This window comes from Camarhynchus parvulus, chromosome 1, assembly GCF_901933205.1.
Source record: "Camarhynchus parvulus chromosome 1, STF_HiC, whole genome shotgun sequence".
Classification (NCBI taxonomy): domain Eukaryota; kingdom Metazoa; phylum Chordata; class Aves; order Passeriformes; family Thraupidae; genus Camarhynchus; species Camarhynchus parvulus.
In genome coordinates, this window is record NC_044571.1 from 76073337 (window position 1) to 76090402 (window position 17066).

The following is a 17066-nucleotide window of genomic DNA, read 5'->3' on the forward strand; positions in this document are numbered from 1 at the left end:
CCCTGCCGGGGCAGCGCTGCGGGCCCCGCCAGCGCAGCCGGGTCGGTGCCGCGGGCCGCAGCGAGCGGCGGCGCCGGCGGGGGAGGCGCGCAGGGGGGCACCGGAGCCCCAGGGGAGGCGAGCGGAGCCCGCCGCCCTCCCACCTCCCGCCCCTTCCCTCCGGCCGGGGACAGCCGCGCCGGCTGACGCGCCGCAAACTTTGCTGCCCCCGCTCCGAGCTGCGCCTCGCCCGCGGCGCGGCGGGCGGCGGCTCCGGCTGCCGGGAGCCCCTCGCTGCCGGGGCGCGGAGCGAGCGGGGCCGCGGCGCTGCCGGCGAGAGCCCAGCGCGGCCCCGAGCGCCGGTGCCTCCGCGGCGCTGCCGGCGCGCCCCGAGGGAGCCGCCGCGCACCTCGGCCGCGGGACAGCATGAGCCAGGCGCAGCCCTACGCCCCGCGCAAGGGCAGCTCCCCGGCGCCGGGGGCCCGGCGGAACGACAGCCAGGACTACCTGCTGCTGGACGCGGAGCTGTGCGAGGAGAGCGCCCTGCCGCCCTACGCCTTCTACCCCGTGTGAGTCCCGCCGGCCGCGCCGGGGGTCGCTCCGTCCCTGCGCGGGGGAGGCGGTGGCGGGACAGGGGCAGCGGGCGGGGGTCAGGGCTCTCAGGCAGCCGCGCGGGGATCTGGCAGCTTCCCTCGCCTCCCCGGGGCAGCAGCGGGATAGCTGTGTTTGCAAAGGTGGAGGAGCAGCGTGGGCACCGCCGTGCCCGGGCTGGCAGGTCTCCTCTGAGCACAGCGTGGTGCCTTCCCGCTGGCAGGGAGGCGAAGGGTGGCTTGGGCTCAGCTGTGGAGAGCAGGGCAAGAGACGTCGGGTGTACATAGAACTGATGGTGTCTAATGGGCTTAATGTAATTACAGAGAGCGCACATTGAAGGTGTGTGCATAAAACCATCCTCCTTTCATTATTCCAAAATAATTACAAAAAACCCCATCCTCCTATCATTATCTTTGTCAAGGCCGCGTAGCCTTGTGTAATTTCACTATGTGAGTTTTGGCAGGTAGTTATCATTTAAAGCAGAGTGTAAGAACATATGCAATAAAAGCTGAATTATCTAAACATAAATTACAAAGGTTCCAGGAACCACAACTTAACATCCACGTCTGTTGGCGTTCAGTGTTGGCAGTGTCCCTTTGGTTATGTGCTGTCAGCATGACTACTGTAATTACCACTTGTTAATGCTTCTGAGGAGAAGCTACCCAACAGAGGGGGAAAATGGGTATTAAGCAATGCAAGATGAGTCCTAAAATCTCAGATGATTGCCAGAAGATGTGTACTTTCTTTTTTACAAATTATGTTTTATTGCTTAAATGGTAAATTACAGTTATCAGGCTCTCCTAATATTTGCTGTTTTATCTGTGAGCCACCTACCAGCCACTTGACAGCTACCTGGATATAGGAAAGGAATAACAACAATGAAACTGGGAACACTTAGAGTGCTTGAATATTTATCAACTCGGCTAAGAACAACCAGAGTTTTCAAAATTTACTGCTGTATTGCTATTCTTGAGCGTCTTTGTGGATCACTAATTCAGTGTGCTCATGTAGCTGTATGTAGCAGCATATATTACTGCACATTGGACTTAAACCCTGCATATATGAATGCATATGTCTAATGCATATATCTAATGAATCCTTTCAGAAAAAAAGCCTTGTGATGTTTAATTCAGATTGGTTCTCACTAGTGGACTAAAGCTTTGAACTAATATGGCAATTCTGCAGTTCTTTTGCCATCTACTCACTCAGAGTGGTTGTGCAGATGTGAGAGGATAGAGCTTGCGTTGTTTCAAATCATCTCTTCAAACAAAGTCTGCAAGTCTGTGGGGTGCTGATAATTTCCCTTCAAGAATGAAATGAAAAAAGTGCCTGTGCCTGCAGCTCCTGGTCCAGCCCTCTCTCAGTGTGGAGACTGCCTCTCATCACCTCACAGTGGCCGTAAGGAACGCCTGCATCCTAATCTAGTTGCTTTGTAGAACAAGGGTAGCACTAACCGCAGGAAGTTATCAAGGGCTTGGTTTTCATATCCACGTTGGGCATGGAGAAGTTGTTCTTTGGGGTTTCTCTGGATGTGGAAAAGAGTCACTTCACAGAGATCCATAGGCAATATCTACATGGGGCCACTGCCAGGACTTCCTTGGTTGGCAGGAATGAATGCAGTGAGTGAACAGTGATTACCAAGCAGTTTTTGAATTTTTCTGCCTAACTTCCAGCTATATCACAATTCAGGTACATTTTGTAGATATGTCTTTTCAACCAGAAGTCATTGGTTTTCCTAGAGGCCTTCATATGGCCAAGAATTTAATAAATAATAAGCTGGGCCATCTTTACACTCTTTATCATCTACATGCAGTAAGAATACTTTTCTCTACTTCTGTTTTTTTAATCCTCAAATTACTGGTATTTTCTTATGCTATTATGGTGATTAATGGAGATCAGTAATGCAGAGTACAGCTGATATCCAAAAAAAGCTGAGTTTTACCTCCTTTTAAACATTACTGAAAGGGTAACATTGGCATAATACGGCATGTGACTATTGCTTGAAAAGTAGCTTGATACTAAGGAATAGTTTTTCTCAAGTGGTGATTTAGTGCTACTGCTGATGTTACTGAGGACATTGTTTGTAGAACATGCCTTTCATGTGTTGTTTTGTGACTGCTGTTAAGTGCTGTAGTTTCTGGATGATAATAAAAACCCAAACCATTTACAGAGATCTATTTCCTGTATTTTAGCTCCTCTTTCTGGAGAACAGCTTTACTGTATCCAAGGTATCTTTACTGCAAAAAAGATTTCAAGGTACCTGGAGTTTATTGGCTGTGCCAAGTAGGGTCACACAGACTTTTGGCAGTGGATGGAAGGCTTTTACCATTGTATGTGGCATGATGCAAACCAAAATTTGAATGGAATTTTGTGCTGAAAAATCCTGCTGTTCTTTTGAATTCAGAACCTTAAGTGGGAAATCTAAAAGTTAGGCAATCTGTAGAATTTGTAAATAAATTATTTCCAAAAGATGACTTACTTACTTACTTACTCCAAAGTCTTACTTTTTAAGACTTAAGACTTCTAAGATGTGTTAGAAATTATATGCAAGTAAACATTTTCTTTCTAGTAGTGCTATTCCATCTGGTCATTGAGTCCTGCCCCTTATGTGTCATGAAATACACTGCAATATACATGTCAGAAGATTGACTCCTGGAATGCAAAAATGTGTATGTGTTTTGGAGGGATTTGTCCCTCCTGTGCAAGTATTTCATTGGCAAATAGCCCAGTTTTGGGGTTTAAAACAGGATAGAAAGTGCATTTTAATGCCTAACCCCAAGTCTGAGAGCTGATGTGCAGTAGCACTTGTATGTAAACTTCCCTGCTGGAAAAATGTTAGTGAAGGACAGATTGTCAGTGTACTAAGCTAGTGAGAAGACACTAATTCAGTCAGACATCTGGTTATACTGCTTATTTATACTTCACAATATTTTGCATTGTGAAAAATAGATGTTTTCTTATAGATGTGAGGAGGGATAATTGTGTATTAAAATGTCAGTTTTAAAGTAAATGAGGCACACAAATTATCAGATGAAAACAGGAGGAAAAGGGTTCTGATGTACATAACTGCCTTGAGACATAGGCTGTTCCTCAACTTTTGTGGTTTTCCAGGTAAGTGTTTCTTGAAATTACCAAACCTAGTACATACTTAAAAAACTATTCTTTGTTAAATAACATGTTTAATGATTTCTTTCCTGCCTGCAATATAATGGTTTCTGCCATTGACATAATGTAATTTTTATCTCTAGTCTCAACTGTCTTGCTTGAAATGACCTGTAAAATTATTTTCCAGACTCTTCATTAGACATAATCTCTTCAGGGAGTACTGTACAAAGTGGCAGCTGTGTTTCAGATTGTCAACCTCTTTGATGAGATGCTTTGTCTTCTGAAAATATGTTGCAATAGTCTCGTTGAGATCAAAAAGGTAGAAGAGTTGGTATGGAGAGGGGTTCATTTCCTTTTATAGCCTAGTGTATGGAGCATCTGCACAAATCATAATGTGATTTTGGTTTGATGGATCTAATTCATACTGGGCGCTGGAAAAAAAATCATATCTGAATCTCTCATATTCTGGGTGGCTAAATGTAATCCCTTAGGTCTCGAGTAAAAGGACAACAACATTGTTATCAAGCCCCCCAGCTTTTAGTTCACTCTGTGTATCCTGCAAGTAGGTAGAAGAGAATGCTTCACTTTCCACATCACACATGTCCCTATTTATTTCATATAGGTAGACTTTTTCCCCCACATGTGTTTGTTTTTGGTGCAGGCTTGTGAGATTTCTTGGGTTCAGTTGTTAGGCACTCTTGTGTTCATTGTGTACACTCACTAATTTAACTGGGAGCTTTTTTGGTCAGCTACAATACCCAGTTTCCTATGCTATGATTATGAATAACAATTTTTCTTGAGCCGTTGTGATATCTGCAAGTTTATTTATAGCCTAACTCTCATTTAGTCACCAAACAAATGAAAGTTGCCTCCCTGGGGGACAATATTTTATAAAACTGTAAGATTTCCATGAAAATATAAGTAATTTGTTAAATTTGCATGAGGAAGGTGGAGTAGTGATTCAGAAATGTGTGGGATGTGTATGGCATACTTTTCAATGTAAATGTAATAACCAGCATGCTGTTTGTCAAACATTGTCCCAGCAGCATTTCCCACCACAGAAGCTGAAGGTTATAATAACTGGCTACTTGAAGAAGTCCTGCCAGTGTTGGTATCCCCAAATAAATATGATTTGGCGTGGTGGGTCTGCGTCATCAGGCTGTGTTGGACTTTCCAGCTCGGCAAACATGAGCAAAAGAAGAGTTTGGCAATTAAACTACGTCCATCAAATTCTTTTGCTTTCATACCTCAGGCTCTTATGCAGTACAAGGCAATGCCTTAGCAGAAGGCCTTAAACTTGAAGTGCATACACTGAGTTTTATATACAGGTTTGTGCACTTACTTGTGAGTGTAGCCATTGCTACACAGAGTCCACTCAACAGGCGGCTTAAAGGATTTGTGTTGATAAGCAGTATTTAAATCTAAGTTTTGATAATTAAATGTGGACAAAAAGCTTAATGATAATTAAATGATAGGCAGTGTTCTCTGGAATGGATTAATATTTTTGTCTTGAAGTAGAAAGTTTATTATTTGTTTAGCACTGACATACACAATCAAGTATACAATTTTTAGTGAAATAAAATGTGTGGAATATAATGTGAAGATGACTGACTAAGGTGTGGGTCTGGGCTTATCTTTCATATCCATTTCTGTCCAACTACACTTTTTCCTACTAATAGTGCATTTTTCAGCACAGCTGTGTTGTAACCCCTAGTCTGATATGTTTGAATAAATTTTTGTCAATATTGGAAAAAAAACCCAAAAGGCAAGGTTTGGCATTAAGAATAAAATGTGAGATTTACTACAAGAACCCCAAATAAGTGAAATAATGACATATCAAGTACTGTCATTTTTAGGTGCTTTCTCAAAGCTGTGTGGGAAGTAGATAACTTGTTTTCTGAAGAGTTGAATGTAGTTCCCCTTTTGTTAAAAAAAATTACTCGTATGAATAAAATATCAATATTGTGGTTGTGAGCTCAGTTGATGCCAGTTCAGAAGAGCATGACTGGAGTTTATTTTGGTCTTTGAACTTGATTAAACACTGGCTTTGATGTCAGTATTTACCTTAGTGAAGAGAACAAAGAAGTGAGGATATTTACAAAATTATTAGCATCTATGAGGCCTTTCAAGCAGGTAGAAAGAAGGATCATAAACCAAAGGATCATGGTTGATCTGTAGAAAACAATACAGACCACAAGGCCTGGTGCTGCTGCAGCACTAACAACTTTGCAGAGTATTCAGTCTGGAGAATTTTCATAAAGTTTTGTGCTGTGTTACAAAATCCTAGAAGGGTTTGGTATGGGGGAGATCCTAAGGATTGTCATCTACTCCCAACACCCCTGCTATGGGCAGGGATGGCACCCATTAGATCAACTTGCTCAGAGCTCCACCAACCTGGCCTCGCGCGCTTCCAGGCATGGAACATCCACAACTTCTCTGGGCAACCTGTTCCAGTTGTCTCAGAACCCTCTGAGTAAAGAATATCTTCCTAAGAGCTAATGAACTCTCTCCTGTTTTAGTTTAAAGCCTTTTCCTCTTGTCCTATCCCTGTCTGCACATGTCACATCAGCTTAACTAGCAGCTAGGTGAGTGCCCAGCAGACTGGAGGGGTGGACTCAGAGCTGGTCTCTTGCCTCCTGTCATCTTCTGTCGACACTGGGCTTAGTTCAGAGGAACACTTGCTTGTGCTGATTTTCTTCCTGGCCCAGCCTGGGTGTGCACATTGACTGACTTTGGGACTGATGACTGACTGCTTAGCAGCTTTTCAAAGGGAAAGATTCCCTTATCTTTGAGGAGTGATTTGTATTTTCTTTTCCTTCTCTCTAAGATGTTTGCCTGCCATCAATATGTTCCAGCTTTTCTAGTCATGATTTCCCCCCTTATTTGGAACAGCTAGCCAGGCCAGACTGATAAACTTTGTTAGTCCTACTCTGTGTGCATGTACTCGGCCTGCCAGGTAGTAATAGCCCACAGTAAACTTCTGTGGGAATTTTTCCTAACCAACTGTTTTTCATGACAGAAAATTATAAACCAATTTTCCTTCCTGCTTTTCAATGCAGTAATTGATTTTCTGTACTAGTTTTAATTCCATTGTGTTAATCTTTAGTTATATGCTTTTCTTCCTTAAGATAACTTAAAATTACTTTCAATTTTCAAGTATTATAAAAAATGTCTTAATGAAAGAAACATGCACTAGAAATTCCTAGTTTATTATCTTCATTTGCTAAGGGTGTTGTGTTGTCTGTGAGTTGAAGTTATGTTTCTTGGGGTTTTTTTTTCCATCTGGATTTATTAATTTATAGTTAACTCCAGTGAAATCACGATGATCAAAGTATATTACCTACAGAAAGCTTTTGAAATGGTAATTGAAAGGTTATAGAGCTTTATTTGGGGATATGTGGGAGAGGACTTTTGGAAAGTTACATGTGTGCTGTACTAGTGGTGCTTATTCAAAGAGAAATCCTGTGCTCTGAGAGCTCTCAAGCTTCTGTTAGCCCTGAAGGATAATTCTGAATGCTGGAGGATCTGCCTGTGCCATGTCCACTGCTTGTCTTTTGCTTTCCTCTGTCCTGCAGAAGCACATAGAGTAGGGTGGCTGCTCACAGGGCTCATTCAGACTCTGCAAAGGATCATCTTGTTCCCCTGGTGGGTGGGTTACCTAGTTATGCTGACAAATCAGATGCAAAAGGTAGGCTGTGGGAAGGCAGCAGGGACTCTTCCTCTCTGTAGATTTTATATTCCTCTCCCTTTAAGAACAAGTTTCCTATTAATTACTCAGGACAGTTTTTGAAGACTGCTGCTCTTGTGAGTCTTAGAGAGTGAATCTTGTGCGTCTCAAGTTTTAGAATAGTACTTCTCCCCATACAAGACAAAATTTGTTTTCTCTCTTCTAAGTGTGGAAATCTGAGCTAAAAACTGCAACAATCCTTGATAAAAATACAATCGAGTGCAGTAGCACTTAAAAAACTTAGCTGATATGACTTCATTTTCAAGTAGTAAGCACAGGATGAAGCTTTTCAAGGATACTGGGTATTTTGTGTGGCCTCTCATTGTGAGATGTTCTCACTTGAGGATCAAAAGCTCTGGAAAACTTGGGCTGTAATCCATATTACTGTTCAAGTCCCTTGGATGTCAGTGAGGCTGGGAGTCTGTAACAAGTTCTTGCTGCCCAGGGAAGACTAAGGAGTTGCAACAACGTGGCAGATATGTTGGAGCAAAAACACTAATATTGTGAACTGACATCTAAGCAACAAATAAAACCATCAAAAATTAGGAAGGGAGAGGGACTTAAGTTTCTGAAGATACAGTTTAGATTATTTGAAACATTTTGTAGAGCACTTCTAACAAAAAAGTCAGCAATGAAAATGTCTCCAGGTCTGCAGTATGAATGTTGAATATGGTACAAAGCCGAAGAAGTTAATGCTCCCTACTTTTCTTCAGAAAAGAATTTTAGAGGTTTAAGTTAGACAGCTATTTAATCATTTAGCAACATCTGATGTGAGCACATTTGTAGGTAAACAGCAAATGATGTGACAGTGAAATTTCAGAACTTCTTTGTATGATAAAATAATAATGATCTTACCTAACAAGTTGATATATAAAATATACACTGGGATTTCTTACCCCACAGCCACTTCTGTCCTAGAATCAGCAACAGCATTTAATGCATAACAGGAAGAGAAACAAAAAAAAAAAAAAAAACCTAGGTGGGGATTTACAGGGACAGCAAGGCTAATGCCTCTCATTTTACAAAGCTGTCTGAGGATCTTTCATGACCTGAGGTTTCTATTTTACTGATTTTACATCAAATCTAAAAACCAGCAGAAATTTCTCTAGTTATCAGTGATAGTGCCTTAGAGGGAAAGAGCATCCTTTGTGGTTTAACTTGCTTTGTGCAGGGCATGGCTCAGTGAGGAAGTGAGGCTTTGTGCAGGGCATGGCTCACTCAGTGGTGCTGGAAGCAGCACTGCTGCGTGTCTGTTTGCCTTTTTCAAACTCTGTCTATGACAAGATTTCTGAGTGCATACAGGTCTTGATATCTCCAGAGGGCCAGAAAAGGCATGGAAGTACACATTGAGGAGGAGGGGAAGTAGAATCACTGCAGAGGCATGTGGTCCAGTTCCTGTATGTATTTAGATGCCTGAGGACAGTTTTGGGGAATCAGAGTTACATGACAGATTCAGCAGCAAAGTGTCTTCTGTTGAGTGAGATGTAATTTCTGAATAATTTCTATATCTGGAATAATTCTTCTGAATCTATCAATATTATATTGGCAGAGGGGGAGTGTTGCCCCAAATATGAATTTCTAACCAGACAGCCCCTTGGCAGTGGCACAGTACAGCTGAGTGCTCGTTATTGTAAGAAATATGGAACAAGATTTGTAGTGCTGAGTGCCATCTGAAAATGGAAGTGTGCCCATCTGTGCAAGCTCTCATCCAGACTCAGCAGCAGGCTGCTGCTGGTAAGGGGCATGAGGTGGCTCTTTTTCCATGTGATGCAGGGTTGGGATCCTGCCTCTGTGCCTGCTGGGGTTGTACTTCTCTGCTATGTTGTGATAGCGAGCAGTCAGGATCATTCCATCTGTGTGATCATGTCACACTGCCTATTTGTTCAGGTAAGCACAGCTTTTTGTTATGCTCCTTGGGCTGCTTCTCGTGTTGCTGTAATCATAACATTTGTCCTGAGTATAGGCAATGGGTCATTAGTGGAATATGTTCAGATATGTTAGCAGGTGTCACTGTCTTGGCTGAAGAGTCAGTGATTGATAGGATCACCTTACCTCTCGCTCTGCTCGGTAACCCCTGAGCCCAAGACTGAGACAAAAGGTAGAAGAAAACAAGAAAACATCTACTTTTATTCTAATATTCTTCAAAGTACTAGTTCTGAGAATATAAGAGGCAGTAAATATGAAATTATGACTGCTAAATACCTTACAAAAAAAAAAATAAAGGCAAGGTGCTAAAAACAATGTAACTGGAGGGGATATTTAAAAGGAATTGAAAAAGTTATGGATCTACAAAATAAGACTGCCTTTTTTCTCACCTGTCTCCAGTCATCAATTAGCATCTTCCTAAAAATTCAAGGTAATTTCCAGAAAGCAGCAAAGACAGATACAGCTGCTTTATGTTCTTGTGTACAGGAATGGGACATTGCAGAGTGGTGGAGAAGAATGGTAAAACTATTTTCATGACACTTTTCATGTGCAGCATCTAGAGAAATGATATGTCAACTAGACTAACTTTATATCCCAGACATTATTGCTGCATGAGAGCATGACCCTCTGCTCCTCACACTTTTGCACTTACTGCTGCTGCACTTACTGCTGCTCCAGAGAGTACATGGCATAACACTTACAGAAGGATCATGAGGAAGAAATCCAATTTCTCAGTAAATAAAAATTGTAAGTAAAACTCTGAAATTGCATGTTTTGTCTTTTGGGTTTATTTCCTTCCCCTTCCCTTCTTGGATGTCACCTTTTATGCCTGGCAAAAAAAGAACAATTTCATTTTTCCAATGCAGAATATAGAGGACGGCTGTGTTCCCATTTCCCAAGTCCTATGTAAAAATGAAGGCTGAGTAAATCTGAAGCTTCTGTTCATGTGGAATGTTACTGGTTTAGTATCTGTTTTCATGGTTTGAAAAATCACTTTCATTCTTTTTTTCCAAATAAGTCTTGACAGCACTGTTCTCAGAAGTATTCTCCATTGGCTTTTTGATCAAAAGTGTTTCAATATGGCTGAAATAAGAATATTTGCATTTGCTTTGTTGACGCCACCATAAATCATACATGGGTTGATCCAATATTAACTGCTTTTGAATCCCCCCCTGGGATGGCTGTAGAGGGGACAGCTCCAGCTCTGCTGAACTCTCTCCCGCTCTGCAGACGTGACTTGACTCCCTGGGCAGTGCTCAGGGTGTATCTGCTTGTCGGTGTTCAGCTCATGGTGTTCTCTCAAGAGACCAGCCCAGGCAAAGCTATTGTGACCAAAACTACAGTTCTGTCTCCCAGTTCTGTCTCCCTTCAGTGGGAAAATGTTGCTAATTGTGCTGTGGAACTGATGCAAAGCTGTACATTCCAAGTCAGTTACAAAGCAACCATACAAATGCTTTCTTCTCCTCTACAATGTGAAAGTTTGGATTCAGGTAATGGAGCCTCCCCTTGTCCCCTTAATTTTAATGTATTTGTGTAAAATCTGGTAAGTGAGGTTAGGCAGTTAGACAAGCAAGAAGAATTCCTGATGAATTTTTTTTTTTCAGAACCTGTACCAGCACCAAATAAATGAAAAGGACACTTTGATTCTTATTTCTCCTGATGTACTTACTTCTCCAGGAGGAGAGTTCCCTTCCATCCCAACAAACTACTACTGTATAATTCTTAGCTCTGCTAGTACCCATGCAATTTCATGCTAAAAAACGGTGTACACTGTTATTCTGCTTTGATTCACTGGATTCTCTGGATGTTAGAATTATCATTCTTTATCACTTAACACTATTTAACTAAGGAAAGTTTTAATTAAATTACAGTTCTTCTCTGAAGCATGTTACAAATCCAGTATAATTTGATAATAAGTAGCACCATGTGAGAACTGGTCCTACTTATTTGATTGGTATTTACCATTGTACCCGAAGGTCAGTGCTCCAGATTCTTACAGTTTGAATCAATCTGTCAGTTTGAATAAATACCTCTTAGGAAAACATCTCATATCTGTATTTCACTGTAGTGAACTATCTAGCAGTAAGGTAGGTTTGTAGGGTGTCAAAGACCAAGTTGCAAGACCAATTTCAACTCAGGAAAAACAGAAATCTCAATCCACAGCAGCTACCTGCCAGAAAAATATTAGCAAGGCAGAAGAACTCTTGTTTCTCTTCCTTATGTTTTTTTCTTGAAGATAAAGGTCTCAAGGTTTTCCCTGTATATTCTGAAACTTTATTTTCCCCCAGTGAAAGCAAACTTCTTGATTTTAGTTATAATAACAGTCTTTGTCAAGTGATTGTAAAATCCTCCCCATGCTATTCTATTATTATTACCTAACTGGAGAGCAACAACAGCTAATAACATTGTCATATGTCTAGCTAGTTCATGGATTTCTTCTGTTGAATCAAAGGCAACATGGTGTTCAGTGGAGGCCAGCTCCTTTTAATCTCTTCTGAGTGACAATGTTTGCAAATGTCACACGTTCTGCAAAATATTCTGCAATTATAAAGTAACGGTAGCTGTTAAAGGTCTCATTCTATGCCTTTGATCTATCAAATCTGATCACAGTAACTTGTGCTCTGTGCTGCAGTCACCATTACATCTCAGATCTGAGAAAGCCAAATGATCTTTTCCTGCTGGAATTGTGTGTGTGACTTGCCACCAATTCTGTTTTCTCTAAAAGTGTCACTGAGGTCATGATACCAAGTACTTATGCATATCAGCGAACAATAAGCATCATCATTGCTTCTTTATTCTAACAAGGTAATTAATTTGCATAACAATTACAAATATTAGAAGTAAACCAAAGTAATTCCCTTTTTTTTGTACTGCTTTCCCTTTTACATATGCACACATTGAAACGCTAAGATCTTCTGCAGGAACTCTTCTTCATCCTGAAGTTACACTGCTGCAGTTTTTATTGTGTGCGTGTGTGTGTTAGGGTAAATTTAATGCTACTGCATGGACTCTTTAATTAGAAGTACATCACATTTACATGATGAAAATGGCTTATTCCTAATAGAGATGCAGGAAGAGCATCAATAGGCGCACTTCATTATTTTCCTTCAAATACAGCTGTTAAAAAAATGGTCTCTTGGACATGGGCATCGTATATTGTGCAAATCTTTCTTTTTTCTAGGTAGGAAAAGTTTGTGTAGATGTAGTGTTCTCTCTGAAGTTGAAGCTAGTGTCAGCTTCATCATTGGTTGAGTTACAAATGCAGTTTCTCAGTGAAATTTTAATTTTGTAGAAATACGAGGTCAGACCTAGATTCATATTAGATGATAGACACATTTCATTTTATACAGAGTATATGAAAGGACAAATGGATAAGCATATTAAGTTCCTGAATCAGTCTGGAATGACTGCTGGAATAATCTTAATCATTACCTTTTTCTCATTTGTATTTGCTATGTTATTGCATATCTCTGTTATTTGAAACACAGTTATGTCTAAGTTAGTTACTCTCTTTAGTATAATTATATTCTCTTCTACTTTTTTTGCAAGGCAGAGACAACTTACTGTTCCTTCTTCCTCAGATGCCAAGCAGAAAATGCACATGCTGCTTCTGCAGAAGGAAGCAGCTCTGTCACTAAACCCTGATGGCTGATCCAATTCCAATAGATTTTCCTATTGCTCTTTTCTGTTCAGATGTTTAAAAGATCTTCAGTACTTTTTCCTGTACTCTGAGTAGTTCTGAGGTTGTTGCTTGTCATTTTCCTAATCAGTTGTTTACATGGCTTTCATTTCATATCCAGTCCCTTTTATCCACAATTGCATGCACACTCATAAATTATTCCAGTTCTCCTGCAATCATGAGACATATATTCAGCATGGAGGATCCATGATGTTAAAATCCATATTTTTCTCCCATCCTTGTTTTATTGGCAGTTTTCCTCAGTTCAGTTCCCTCACCCATGACAGGTCAAGATTAGTGAGAGATACACAAAGGAGAATATATTGAAAGATATCATAAAAAGGAATAGCATCTGAAATAAAAAAAAAGAATATGCTCTGAATAGTATTTCACCATGAAAGATTCTGAATGTGGAGACTCTACCTAGCAATTTGATGAGATCTCAGGGCTGTTATATTTCATATTTGCAGATTTCCTCAGATTTCAGCTGCATTTGATTTTAGTAGTCAGATCTACAAGAAAGAAATACAGACTGAATAGATCTTTTGAGGATAAAAGAAATACTCAATTTTTTATTACAACCCAGAAGCTGACTAATCTGATTAAGGCATAATTTATTCCTGTGTTGGAGTGCTAGTTCAGTGCTGACTGGAGGGCATGTTTTATGTCATTCCCTGTAGGCTTTGTGGTTAAACCAGGTAGGTGTGTTCCCCCTCATTCAGTTAACAATTTTTTTCATTTTGTTCCACTCTTTTCTATCTTTGCTTGCATTGCATGTGGAAATATTGGAGTAATCTTAGTTGCCACGTTGTTTCCTGTCTAGGATTTGTACTTTGCTACTTGATGGGGTTTTATTGTAAACTCTGGGCTTTTTTATCCTTACAGATGATAAGAACAATCCTACTGAGGCTCTTGTGCATGTTTTTCTTAAAGGATGCCCAGTAGTCTTGGTTTAGAACAAACAATTAAAAAATGTGACTAGTTAAAATTAATAAAGGTTTATAAATATAAAGTGAAAGCGATGTATTTAGACTTGTATCCTTCAGCAGCATTCCTCTGACCAAGTAACAGAGGAAGCAACTACCTGAAGAGCTGTCTTTTTAAGGTGTTCTACATTACTTTAATCATTCTTTTTCTAATCATCTCCAGGTCTCCTGTTCAAGATGGGTTTTGTGTTTCTCTGACCTTTTTTGCTGATACCATACCCTATTGCCTGGAACTACAACTGTAAAATAAACTGTGTTAAAGCTATTGGTGAAAATTGTGTCTGACTCATGCCAGAAGTAATTCATACCTCTAGAAGACCAGGGAAGTGGAATAAAACAAGACATTTTGAGTTTGGTCTGAATTCTGGTCAGTATTTCACCTTGTGCTTGAATCCCCCAGTGGAGTTCCTGGATTGCTGTATTGCAGTTGGATTTAAATACATTCAGTGTCTAGGATGAGCTCTATTATCTGTACTACATGATAAATGTTTGTTTTCCTTCCTTTTATAGATATGTATGTAACATATGCACATGCTCATATATGTTCCCCTTTTTGAAAATAGATGGCATTAATTGGAATTAAAGGAAATTACCCTCTATCATTAAATGATCAAAGTAGAGAGTTCAGCAGAGCTCCTGACAATGTCAGCACAAGCTTGTGTTATCCTGTCACTGTATTGTTGTGTTTATCCTCACCTGCTGAAAGTTCTGTGGGTGGATGATCTCTGGACCTTGCATTATATGAATTGCACAATAATCTTACTGACCTTAAAAAAATGGACTTTTAAATATACTAAACCAATTAATTTAATTTTCCTAGTGCACATTTTGTATCACACTCCTAAACACGATTCTGGCATTCTGTGCTTCTAAATGTTTTTAATCATTTTTATGGTTTATTACATTTGGAAGCAATCAATTAAATTTTCTCTAGTATTTAATTGAATATTAATGAGTCATTTAATGGAGTTGATAATAATATGAGTGAGAAATTTTGAAAGGCATAAAAATTTAGTTCTGGCATTTAACATTAGTTAACAGTGCTTATATGATTTGACAGAAGGATGGATAGGCATGGAACTATTATACTTACTTTATTGAGCTAATCTGTTTCTGTGTGTGGATTTTATAAAGCATGTTATAAGGCATTAATGCACTTGTCAGTTTTGCAGATTTAAAGGGGTTAAAAGCACAAGATTATTTGCATAAATGAAGATTGACAAATGATCTGGAATAGATGAACATTAGGATTTTTATCTCCTAAGAGGTTTTATTGACTGTAAAGTATTAGAATGAGAATTAATTTAACAGTGATGCTTTCTTCTTGCTACCTGACAATTTAAATATGTCAGTCCTGAGTAGTGGTGTTAACTTACAGTAGAGTCAGTGCAGAGAATCACAATGTTTCATGTCTGGTTGAAGAGCAAGAAATTGAGAATAAGGCCTGCTGACTACAAGGAAAAAAAATCATCCACTGAATTGATTTTGAAGTGCAAATTGCAGTACTTATACACTAAATATATCCGAGAAAGTAATTAAAAACATAGAGTGTATCTTGGCTTTAGACAAATTGTTGAAGTCTCTACTGACAGAACTTCAGATATTCTTACAGATGACAGTCAGGATGGGAGAACAAGTGCTGTTGTATAGTTCTTCTGCAGTAGCCTTGAACCTAGTAAGTTTCAGCTTTGTTTATCCATCTCACATCTCTGCAGATTGTTTATTGAAGGTGAAGTGTATTTGACTGGGTATTGCTGGATTTATATAACACTTTCATTTCTAGTTATAAAAATTGTGCTCTGTTTCCTGCACTTCTCCAGATATTGACTGGTTGGCTTTTCCTTGTGCAGGCTGAAGGGCTGTGTGGATTCTCAGTTACCTGGGTGACTTACATTCTTACTGATCAAACTGCCTTTTGTCTTTGTCTTATGAGGGGTGTTGTGTTTTGATTTGAGAACTTTAAAATTTTGCATTTTTTGTTGTTAAGTGGATGACTGGATGATTTCTAATTTGCAAGACTACAAAAAATAAGTTCACTGTTATCCACTTTCTTTAATGTCAGTTCAGGCCTCTTTATGTTTATCTTTGGAGTTCCTATGATTTACAAAAACAATTCTTTGGAATCATGGTACAGATGATGTCATAAATGCAATTGAGACACAGATAAATATAATGCGAACAATGGGCATTTATGCATGTCAACATAACTGGGAAAAGAGGAGTGGTTTTTGCGCCGGCTAGCTATATACAGACACGAACAGGACGGGACCACTGATGGGTGCCTCGGGAACCGTTTATTTTCCAGAATCTGTATAATACATAGTTTTGTCTATGCAAAGATCCTGACAGTTCGCATCCAGGCAGCAAGCCAAAGAAACTCACTTGTTACAAGTTACCAAATACTCATCCTAGCCAATTACACAGAGAGAAAGCATATTGACAGTGATTCTATCCAATCAACATAAGCACACGTAGCTGGAGTTAAAACAATGCTTGCTTGTTCATTCATAAGAAGACAAAGCATAAAACCCTATTCATCATTTCAACCTTGCTGTAGAAACTTATTGCAACTTAGAAAGTTATTCCGAAACACTAGACATAAGTCTATTGTTCTATTCCTCACGTCTTCGCTACAGCTTAACAAGATGCATCAGCAATATCCATAACTCTGCTGCACTGAGGCCTGTCTTTCTTTCCCACCAATATAAGACCCTCTAACTTTATAGATTCCTACAGGTTTTGTAACAGCTTGCACCATCTTGAGATCGCCCTTATTTATAGCATTGACTGTGGGAAGGGAGCAGTGTTTGTGCAAAGTTTATATAGATGGACAGCACTGAGATATATTTTATTTGAAGACTAACTTATAATGAACTTTATAAAGCCATTTTTTCATACATGCAAAGCCCTCCAAATAGTAAATTTATTTTAAGAAAGTGAAGATTAGTTTTTCTGATTATGTGTGCTCAGATTGTAACACTACTTACAGAATGAGCAACTTACTGCATGGGCAACTATAACTACTGTGAAAATAAATGTCTTTGATTATTTTTATCTGGCACTGGATTTAAAA

General features: G+C 39.7%; 1 protein-coding gene across 1 annotated transcript in view; it reads left to right on the forward strand.

Moving 5' to 3' along the window:
- The first annotated feature begins 405 nt into the window (after nucleotides 1-405).
- Nucleotides 406-17066, forward strand: part of TRPC6 (transient receptor potential cation channel subfamily C member 6) — a 75791-nt gene continuing 59130 nt past the window's right edge. The window contains exon 1 of the mRNA XM_030949879.1: nucleotides 406-548. Within this exon, the coding sequence (XP_030805739.1) occupies nucleotides 406-548 (143 nt within the window). The remainder of the gene's footprint in view (nucleotides 549-17066) is intronic.